This window comes from Artemia franciscana, chromosome 1 (genome assembly GCF_032884065.1).
Source record: "Artemia franciscana chromosome 1, ASM3288406v1, whole genome shotgun sequence".
Lineage (NCBI taxonomy): Eukaryota > Metazoa > Arthropoda > Branchiopoda > Anostraca > Artemiidae > Artemia > Artemia franciscana.
The window spans coordinates 40617998-40630081 of NC_088863.1; the positions used below are offsets into that span (position 1 = coordinate 40617998).

Below are 12084 nucleotides of genomic sequence, written 5' to 3' on the forward strand. Positions count from 1 at the left end.
CACATAAATTATTAAAATGAAATTTATATATTAATTCTTTTTTTGGCTAAATGGCTTTCTCTTAGTTTTGATCAGACGATTTTGAGAAATAAGGGGTGGAGAAGGAGGCCTAGTTGCCTTCCAATTTTTCGGTTACTTAAAAAGGCAACTAGAACTTTTAATTTTTAACGAACGTTTTTATTAGTAAAAAATATACGTAACTTAAGAATTAACTTACGTAACAAACTTTCATAACCTTATATTTTTATTATGTATATGAGGGGGTTTTTACCCTCGTTAATACCTCGTTCTTTACACTAAATTGTAAGTTTTGTCCCAATTCTCTGAGAATGACCCCTGAATCAGAAAGGCCGTAGAATAAATAGTTGAAATTACTAAAAATACTTTAGCATAAAGAGCAAGGTATTTATCTCCTCCTAAATACCTCGCTCTTTATGCTAGAGTATTTTTAGAACCCCTCATATGCGTAATAATCTCTGTTCGTTTTAAGTTTCAATGCTACCTCTTCTTCATTTGAAAAAAACGTTTTTATTATTTTTCATTGTTTTCTTATAGTAATGCTAGAGAATCCTGCACCCTTTTCATTGAATTTTTCTTCCCCCATGACAGATTCCTCCAAGGAAAGATCCTCCAACATAGCCTCCTCTCCTCATCCCCACCCCCAAACAAAATAAAATCCCCCTGAAAACGTCTGTACACTTCCCAATAACCATTACTATATGTAAACACAGGTCAGAGTTTGTAACTTGCAGCCCCTCCCCCAGGGATTGTGGGGGAGTAAGTCATCCCAAAAGACATAGTTATTACGGTTTTCGACTATGTTGAACAAAATGGCTATCTCAAAATTTTGACCTGGTGACTTTGGGAAAAAATTGAGCGTGGGAGGGGGCCTAGATGCCCTCCAATTTTTTTGGTCACTTAAAAAGGGCACTAGAACTTTTCATTTCCGTTAGAATGAGCCCTCTTGCAACATTCTAGGACCATGTGGTCGATACGATTACCCCTGGGGAAAAAAAACAAACAAATAAACACGCACCCGTGATTTGTCTTCTGGCAAAAAATACAAAATTCCACATTTTTGTAGATAGGAGCATGAAACTTCTACAATAGGGTTCTCTGATACGCTGAATCTGATGGTGTCAATTTCGTTAAGATCCTACGACTTTTAGGGGGTGTTTCCCCCTATTTTCCAAAATAAGGCAGATTTTCTCAGGCTCGTAACTTTTTATGGGTAAGATTAAACTTGATGAAACTTATATATTTAAAATCAGCATTAAAATGCGATATCAAAATTCAATTTTTTAGAGTTTTGGTTACTATTGAGCCGGGTCGCTCCTTACTACAGTTCGTTACCACGAACTGTTTGACTGGTCAAAGTTTTGAACTTTTAACCCCTGCCACGGGGACTGTGGGGGAGTAAGTTATAGTTATAAGGTTTTTCGACTACGCTGAATAGAATGGCTATCTCAGAATTTTGATCCGTTGACTTTGGGAAAATAATTAGCATGGGAGGGGGCCTAGGTGCCCTCTAATCTTTTTGGTCACTCAAAAAGGGCACTAGAACTTTTCATTTCCGTTAGAATGAGCCCCCTGGCAACATTATAGGACAACTGGGTCGATACGATCACCCCTGGAAAATAAAAACAAATAAACACGCATCCGTGATCTGCCTTCTGGCAAAAAAATAAAATTCCATAATTTTGTAGATAGGAGCTTGAAACTTCTACAGTAGGGTTCTCTAATACGCTGAATCTGATGGTTGATTTTCGTTAAGATTCTATGTCTTTTAGGGGGGTTTCCCCCTATTTTCTAAAATAACGCAAATTTTCTCAGGCTCGTAATTTTTGATGGGTAAGACTAAACTTGATGAAACTTATATATTTAAAATTAGCTTAAAAATGCAATTCTTTTGATGTAGCTATTGGTACCAAAATTCAATTTTTTAGAGTTTTGGTTACTATTGAGCCGGGTCGCTCCTTACTACAGTTCTTTACCACGAACTGTTTGATACTGTTTGGTAATCAATATTGAGTGCCATATTTTTTGGAATAAATTGAATTTTATATAATCCATAAGGCAAAAGTTATGAAAACCAAATAGAATAGTAATTCACAATATCTGGCGTTTATCTGGATTCAGGTAGAATGAAACTTTGAAGATTGTCGATAACAATGATACCGACAGATCCTATTTCCGTTTAAAAAGTTGAACTATATTCTAATAGATTAATAAGACTTGTCATATAATGAGTGATATGTTGCAATATTTTTCAGAAAATTTCAGTCACATGGTGTCAATACTATTTCTATTTCTTAAGAATTAGTCAGTAGTTTAAGGTCTAAGATGGGTAGGGGGCAAGCGAAAACTTAGGGTGTTTTCTGAGAGGTGATTCTTTTTACTCTGGGGTGACGTTAGTGTAATAGAAAGCCAAATATAGGCTGGTAAGACGCAATGATAAGTATCTGGACATTTACAGGAGCTCAAAATATTACAAACTCCATTTCAGTTTACGTTGCTTCTTGCTGCTCTTCGCTCAGTTTAGACCAATTTAGATATCCTGCGCAGAGAGTGAGCACACCATACGAGGTGAAAATAGGGTATGTAGCTTTGGTGTGTCCTTTACAAAATTGAACGTTAACCATTGATATTTAATATCAACTATGTAAAGGAGTTATACATGGGAAATCCCCTATTCCACATATTTCTATACTTGTCACTGTTTTCAAAAATAATTCAATAACGCTAGAATTTCAAATCAAACATTCTACTGATATTTAATAATAACCATGTGAGGTGTTTCCTCGCTTCGTAAGAAATTATATTGAAGTAGAGCTACTGCTAAATATAGGCATGAAGTTCTCCTTGCAACAAATAGAATGAACTTATTGAACGATTTCCTTAGTCTTTGATTCTTTTTAAAGTAATCCTCAATTCTAATTGTACATTAAAATTCGTCAAAAGATGTGAATTGGAATTGACAAAAAATGTAGAACTTTTAACATGCATATGTGCAAAATGACTTCTACTGGAGCTCTCTCACAAGACTTTCGTTTTAACACCATTTGTCTGCAAATACGTTATGGTTAGGACTAGCCAAATCTGACGACTTAGCTTCTACTAGATTTCGGTGCAAAAAAACTATTAGATTGAGTTCCCTTTTGCCTGATAATTCCAAAAAGGGGCTTATCACGGGTTTTGCCAGGACACACAAGGTTCATCCAAAATGGGACGAGTTATCTTCGTAGCTGCAGATAAATCTTCAAATAGACAGTGTAAATAACTAAATGGGTATATTTTTTGTTTGCAGCCAGATTTCAGTGCCGATTGTCTTTCCTGTGAAGAGGCCGATACCGTAAATCAAAAAATCAAACCACAGTCATTTCTTCTTTTTACTACTTAATTGTTTATCCATGCAAATTTAACAAGGATGACGTCATTTCACGTGTCAACGACACTTGTTTTGTTAGAGCTTATTCTAAGAAAACAAAACAAAGATTTGGTCCACTTTCCTCAGTATTATAAAAGAGTTCAGTGTGTATCCATCGTGAATATTGATTTTGTTCTTAGCATGTTTTTAGTATGTTTTTACTCTTTGGGTGCTAACAGCAGTGAAATGAAACCAAGGGTACCGAAAGTTGCAGTAGAAAAATCAAGGAGTCATCGGCTATTCCTTTAGGGGGGTGAGACTTTTGCGATATGTACGATATCATTGATCAAATTACAGTTGGGAGAACAGTTATGTATTGCAGCCAAAGTGAACATAATGCATAAACAGAGACTACAAGACAGATTCAATGCATTAGTGAAGATAACGATTTGATTCAGCATTCAAAGAAAGAATGACATTGTTACGCTTCCATTATTTTTTTAAATAAAAAACTTTCGAAACATGAAAAATGTTTTTATTGTTAGATATTTTAGTTGGTTACTGCTCCCCTCTCTAGGGAACCAATAAGTGACGAGAGGGTACTCAATGTAGGAAGAATCTTCATTGTTAAGCTTTGTAAGTCTCCAATCACCAGAAAAGGCTGTCAGGCTTTCAAAAAAGGGTGGATTTGAGAAACAAAAAATGATGCGGAATCTTGTGATTTTGGAAAAATGTTTGAATCTAAATGAACATTTTCAAGAGTTATCACTGTAAAGGAAATAGCCTCTCAAAGAATGCTTGACGATTTAATGAAAGATACGTCTCCAGTTTTGATTACTTTATGAGACTTGTACGCCAAGGACAAGATGCATTTACTCAATTTATGGGCATACTAATCAAAACATATTCCGGATCTGGTATGATTGAAAACAACCTCAACGTGATTTTTATTTATTTTCAAAAGAATGGAATCCTCGTGGTTTAAATTGTTCTGAGAGCAAGAGAGTCAGTTTTTTACGGCATAGATGTGAAGATAATGGTTACTATGATTATAAACCTTATTATTTTAATTTGGCTGTTACAGTGATTTTTCAAATCATGAAGTGATTTTTGTGAATCATGAATGATGAAAGTGATTTTTCATGTAAAAAAATCTTGTGTGACAATGCTTCAAATAAGAAAATTGAAACATGTGAATTTTATAATATGGATCAAAATAGTACCATTAACTTTACAAAGAGATATAATAAAAGTGAAGTTACATTGTATGGTGCCAAGATCGGTAGAAGTTGAATCCTGACGATCTACCACCACTTACCGTTGTCGATGATCACCTATCCGTGGAAGGAAAAATCTAAAGGATGAAAACAGACTTTTTTGTACATATATATGTTTTATTAATAAACAAATTCAGAAACATTCCTAAAACACATTATTCTTAGGACATTAAAATCAATATTATACAGGTAGGAAAGGGTATTTTCTACTATTAAGTGGTTTAATCGAAGATTGTCTACATAAATGCTAAGAAACTCACTGTAAGTACAGCCACGATATGTAGGTATGTATGTATGTATTTATTTATAACCCATCATACAAAATAAGGAAGTAATGGAGTACATTAAAAAAAAGTAAAAAATAAGAAATAAACAAAATATCGTAATTACATTCTAAAATACAAACAAAAATAATTCCAAGTAAAAAAACAGCATTTTGCCATTCATGGCCGGTTTGCTTATGGCACATGTGTACATTCAGCTCAGCTAACTTAGCACAGGGGTCTGACGAGCTATATTTTTTCATCAAACAGGAGTTGTGGTTCCACGGAGGAACTCGCACCAGAAACTCTAAAAATTTGAAGAAAACATGTTTCGTTCTAAGGTGGTCAGATTCACTAAATATAGGGTAAAACGGTACTAAATAAAGAATATGTGGCAGGACGACACTATTTTGAATCGTCACAATATGGGCTCTATTCAAATGAAACTGAGAACTAGCAAGTGTACCATATGCACAACGGATTTTTGTTTCCATACTTTCTAGCATCAACAGCCTATTTTTCTTCAGATTTTTTCCAATAGGAAGGCCAAGATATTTCAACTTAACACAAGTCTTTACTCCTGTACCACCCAGATCTATAAATATATTATCTGATCTAGTCGTATCTATTTCATTAAAATTCAAAACATCACATTTTTCAGCCTCTAGGGAAAGTCCAATATCACTGTAGATTTTACATATTTCTAAAAACATTTTTCTAGCCCACTGATAGTCCTATTAATATTAAAAACGTCGTCCGCATAACATAATATCGACAAATCAGTACCTTTATATATATACAGCACGAAGAAAGTCGGCACTGAGCTGGAAGTGTTGCATTATCATAAACCCTGGGAGAAGTAACCGCACCCTGTTTAACCCCGACATTAATTGGTATATCATCAGTCAGCAATTTGCTTCCAGGTATACGTATTTTTGCTTTCATATGGCGGTACATGTACAAAAGAGGTCTAACTAAGTCTAGCGATACACCACGTTTCAAAAGCTCATTCATTGCTTGGGGATGCAACAACGAATCAAATGCTTTACTAACATCGTATGTTCCAAGTCTTTTATATCGCTCACAATACGATTGAGGTAATAAGTCTACAAAATTGGCTAAGACTTCAGACAATGACAAATCTTATTATTGTTTTTATTATGTTTGTTTTGATTTTGTGGTGGGATACTAAGAATGGCAATTACTTTGAACGGTCTTTCGCGATGAGGTTTTTGCCTGTCCACTCATCGAAGAAGCAAAAGTAATTTTTCATCGTGTGCAATTGTCTCATTGATAATAAATTTACTAAGATTTTCTTCAAATTGTTTACAAGTCTTAAAAATATTGGTAGTAACAGAGATAAAAAGCTACCACGCACTTGAAGAAGACGTTTTCTTTTAAAATACTTTCCCTTATTTTTGTTTTCTAGGACACGTACAAGGGAACGATGTTGCTTTTTCTGTTGCTTAGCTACTTCTTGAAGTTGAATATTGCCTTCAGTTAAATTTAAACAAAGCTCTGATAGCAGGCTAATAGACTCTTAATCGAATGCATATTTGAGTATAGCCTTCATAAGCCGTGGTTTTGAATTACCTAGGACGGAAAATAAATATCTGCTTACTTGAAGTTTCTTCAGTGTTGCCATGGGAACTAATGACCTTTTTTATTGTCCACTGGTAGATACTGTAGTTTCATTATCGATAATTGTTTAAAACAAAATGTCGAGTGTATCATAATTTCCCCGACGAACTTGCAGAGGACTAGGATTGGACAGGGATCGATGATGACGTTGATTATAAATCAACGTGATTTTATATCAATCATTATTAAACTCATTACCTAGATCCGTTCAAATTTTCCTATAACAATCTTGCTCAAAGGTGAATTCAAAGGCCTTAGCAACCTCATAACCTCTCTTTGATTGCAATGAAACGGCGTATGCATAGCGAATAAAAACACTGATTTAAAGTAAAATATACTTGTATGGACATTTGTTATGCTTTTGAACCTCATCTAGACTCAAAAGATCTGCTTGTAATGCAATGGGAAAAGGATTTTAGTTTTTTGGTAATGACTACTGCGAACTCTATTATTTCGATGAAGAGTGTAACTTAGTTCACTCTGTAAATACTCTCTCGCTAGCTTTTTTTGAAGTCCAGTGACTTCAACAAGTAGGGTTGAAGAGCTTAAACTTCTTTCTTTACCAATATTCTCATAAACAAGTTTCAAAACTTGAACCATTTCAAACGTAAACGCGTAGAGAAGTATCCACAACCTAATTACATACTAACTTATGATGCACTGATATTAAGACACTTTTACTTGGTACTTTTTAATATTGAATCAACATCACCGCTTGGTCCTCTAGTATTTTCCAAAATCTATTTAAAATCACCATTGGGGTTTAACCATATTCCTTTGTTTGGTTTATAATATGTTCATTGCCAAATAACTTTTTGGGAAATTTGATGAGTTTAAAAATTTTAACAAATGACTCTCAAATGATTCAAGTCTTTTACGATTTGCAATCAAATCTGATATCAAATCAGTTATATTATAGGACTTGTCATGGATTATAACCTCATTGTGTTTACCATCTATTTGTATTTGTTCACTTTCAGGGAGATAGGTCAAAGACTTTGAATAATTTCATTGAAATTGTCGTTTTGCCAAACATTGATGGCCCACAAAGAAACGATCTGAAAGGAGTTTTATTAATGATAATAAAATTATAATAAAATTAATGATAATATTATGATGATGATATTAATGATTACTATTAATGATAATAAAAATGCTGCAATTTTTGACACATTTATTGTGCACATTTACACAAGCACTTCAAGCTGACACCAATAGAAGTAGCCCTTTTACCAAAAGAGCACTTTGAAGACAATCTTAGTAAATTTATTAACAATTCAGCAATTGCCGTCGATGAAAAATTAATTTTGCTTAAAGATGCCCTATGGTAAGTCAACGGGCGTAAATCCTACCCCGAAAGACTGCTCAAAGAAATTGTCATAGATCGTATCCCACCTCAAAATTCAACATCACCAAAACCAAAATAAGAAGAAGATTTGACATTGCCAAAATGTCAGCAACTGTTGCAGACTTATTACCTTAATTATATCGTAAGCAATGTAAAAGACTCTTGACCTATCTCACTACTGTCTCTTACCCCTGTGAGTTTGACTCTTTGGTACCTTTTCAATCTGATACATTCCATTGTTTTTAAAGTTTTGCAATTCACATTTGCAAAAACCACCAATAATCTCTTCAGTATTTCATATCACTTAGACGATAGGATACACAAATTCAACACCACCACAACCAAAACAAGAAGAGGATTTTTCATTGTCTGAAGTTTTAGCAAGTGTTGCAGACTTATTATTTCAATATTATCGTAAGCACTGTAAAAGACTCTTGACCTGTCTCACCTATGTCTCTTACCCCTGTGTGTTCGACTTTTTAATACCTTTCCAATCTGATACATTCCATTGTTTCTAACTTATTGCAGTTCAAACTCATAAGAGCCACCAAGAATCTTTCATGTCACGTAGACGAAACGATACTAAAAATTCAACACCACCACTACCAAAACAGGAAGAAGATCTTTCATTTTCTAAAGTTTTATCAAGTGTTAAAGACTTATTACCTCAATTGAACTGTCAGCAATGTAAAAGACTCTTAGTCTATCTAGGTGAAATTGAATATGTACAAATTGGTGGTAAAAAGGATAAGGTTATATCATCTGCAAGACCTACAATCTAATTGATTTGATTGAAAATTGTCAAAGACTTGAATTATTAAACAGTCATTTGTAGAAATTTTAAACTCATCAAACTTCCCAAAAAGTGTTATTGGCAATAACATGTTTTAAATCGAATAAAGGAATACAGCCAAATACCAAAAGATGATTTCAAATAATTTTCGAAAAATACTAGAAGACCAAGTGGTGATGATGATTCGCTATTAAAAAACACCAAGCGAAGACGTCTTAACATCAGTGTATCACCTGTTAGTATAAAAAGGGTAGTGGACACTCCACTACGCATTTATGTTCAAAATGGCTCAAGTTTTGAAGCATTTTTATGAAAATATTGGTGAAGCGGGGAGATGAAGCTCCCCCACAACACTTGCTGATGTCACTGAACTTAAAACGAAACTAGTGATTGAGTATTCACAGTGAACCAAGTAACACTTTTCGTTGGAATCATAGAGTTAGCGGAAGTCATTATCGAGAAAATAAAGCCTTTTTCCCATTGACTATATTTCAAGCATATTCTTTGACTCTAGACGAGGTTCAAAAGCGTCACAATAGTCCATACAAGTATAATTTACAGGCAGTCAGTGAATTTAGCCACTATGCAAATGCCGTCCCATTGCAGTCAAAGAGAGGTAGGGAAGTTGTTAAAGCTCTTGAATTCATCTTTGAACAAAATTGTTATAAGAAAATTCAAACTAATCGTTTTAGTGAACTTGCTAATCCATATGCATAAATTATTTATTGAAATATAGTAAAACACCCTTTCATAGTCATAGGCCAATAAAGGCGGCATTGGCTGAAAGATTGATAGGAACTATTTGACTTTTGATCTCAAGATATAATGCATTGAAAAAAATGCTCCTTTTAGTCAAGATTTAGCTAAAATCATGTTTGATTTATAATCAACATCATTATCAATCCCTATCTAATCTTAGTCTCCTGGAAGTTCATTGGCGATATCATGATGCGATTGACATTTTTCTTAAACAATATTCCAATAAAAGGAAAGGAAATAGAAGAAATTCGAAATTAGTGATACAGTTTGAATAAATTGAACTAGTAATTGTTTTGAAAAGGTGGATCACTTATGATCTACTGACTTTTTAAAGTGTCAAAAGTCTTATATGCTAAGCCTGTAACGTATCGTCTACGTGATATGAAAGATGAAAAGATTCTAGATAATGTTTATAAATACGAATTGCAAAAAGTAAAAACCAACAGAATATATCAGATTGAAAAGGTATTAAAGAGTCGATCTTACAGGGATAAAAGACAATTGATTATTAGTTGGCTAGGATAAAATTCTTTGATTCTTGGACTGCCGCTGAAGATGTCCAAAATGACTAGTGATATCTATGTGACATTCATGTCCAATGTCTTTGACCCCCTGTACGATGATTAGAATAAAATATACGATTCTGAGACAAAACTGCCCCCCTCCACTATTAAACTCGGTTGAAAGTACGAAGTTGCTCTTGTTTAATCTATTCTCAAAAATACATATAAGATCTTGAGAAAAGGTCGTACATTTAACATGAAAGTTAGACCAACTGATTGGCCAGTGTATGATGAGGAAGAGGAATGGACAAAATTACTTAACTCTGATTTCTACGCACATCTCACCCTAAAATACAAGAATTAAGTAGCATGAATGACTTGTCTTGAGCAATATTTAGAAGAACATTTGCTTGTGAGAATGATGCATTCCACGTTAACTATTCAACGGAACATGGTAGGATTTAAATTAGCTCCCCCATTGAGAATGAAATAATTCATGTCAACAATAATTTGAGAGATGCTCTAGGATTCAAACAGAATAATGTTAAAAGTGCTGGAGCCATCATTGGGATGTAACATGTAATTTTTACCGACTATCCCGACGGTATCCCATCAGACGATTGTATATATCTGTATGTATACTTTGTTGAGAGATCGAGAGCCGGTAATAGCAAACCCACTCCTACGTGTTCTGGAATAAAAAACCACTCACGAACACATTCACTACTAAAATATAACGCACCTTCAATAATTATATTCCTGGAAACACTTCATATTTGGAACGTTTTTAACATTAAGAAGTGAATTGGACGATCCTTTAGTAATAACAAAGGTTTTGCTGCGATTACATGTCATTTTCGACCCTTGTAACAACGAGATGGCTAATAGGAAACTATTACAAGTGTCGTTCTTCACTGTCAGGTTACGTTTTTGGCACGTCATTGGTTTGCTAATTTGTTTCACTCCATACTACCCCTGGCTAAAAAATATGTTGTTTCTGTTGCGGCAGATTTTCCGTCCTCTGCACTATACGTCAGGAACCTTGGGATTGATTTGAAAGAAAGTGTATTAAAAATCTCAGGTTTAGCGCACGATCCATTTACGAGCGACTGCAATCAAGACAAAGTAAAAAAAGGTTTAAAAAGTTCGAAGAATATTTCTTTACTCATCAGTCTCTAGTCAGGTCAGAAGCGAAATCAGAATAAATTGTTAGATCAAATTTTTTCGATGCAGAAAATGTGAATGTGAGTGTTAAACATGGTACTATGAACAAATCAATCCGCAACAGCCGTTTTGTGAGAAAGTTCATTTTCAAATTTGTTCCAGTGAAAACTATTTTATGGATTTGACTTCCCAATTTATAGATTTGCTTGAGACAGTCAAAAATTCTAAAAATGAAAAACTAGGTGTTGCTTTGGGCTTATCATATGAAAATTGATTGCTACAAAATTTGTTAAGAAAATAAGTGTCTACATAAATGGAACGTTGGTGAGCACTAGCAACAATCTTTCAAACCTTACAGGTTACATACGATTCATTTTGATGACTCAAAAGTCCTATACGATATTATGTGACTTAGCAACTGGATATGAACATAAAATGGACACTGACACTACCAATTTATGGAAGTGACAAATAGTGAATTACCCTTGGTTGAGAAAATAAATCATGAAATCTTGAATATACCCCAGTGGATACCTCCTAACGTCAAGATTGACATAAAGTTACAATTTATCCCGTCCAATTTTTTGCGAAAGGTACTACAGTCTCTCTCACTTCAGAGATACTTTATGTAAGGAAACAACAAGTCCTTAGTTCTGTTACTTGGGCAATTGAAAAATTAAAAGCTAGTATAACCAATACCTAAATGCTCGTTCTGCACCCAATCAAGAGTCAACAACATATTGCCACGGGTTCAAGTATCTACACAAACTCTTCATTTATCAATGGTGAAATTCCTTCCAATTCCTTCAAGTGCAATTGTACCACGAAAAAGTTCCTCGCATAAATTTGAAATGTTTGAATTTTGTCTTTTGTATGTATAATAAATGGAATTCCACTCAGAAATTTATCTTTGATAGGTCCTATAGGACCCTATACGGATTGATAATGCAATCCGTAGATCAAGATTTG

General features: G+C 34.1%; 1 protein-coding gene across 5 annotated transcripts in view; it reads left to right on the forward strand.

The window, feature by feature from the left end:
• LOC136029582 (potassium voltage-gated channel protein Shal-like) overlaps window positions 1-12084 on the forward strand; it is a 249845-nt gene that overhangs the window by 205774 nt on the left and 31987 nt on the right. Inside the window, exon 7 of one of the 5 annotated variants that reach the window (XM_065708096.1) lies at window positions 3308-3888. The exons of the other annotated variants lie outside the window; for them this stretch is intronic. Coding sequence (XP_065564168.1) covers window positions 3308-3356 — 49 coding nt within the window. The 3' untranslated portion in view covers window positions 3357-3888. Of the gene's footprint in view, window positions 1-3307; window positions 3889-12084 lie in introns of those variants that run through there. 5 annotated transcript variants of the gene reach the window in all.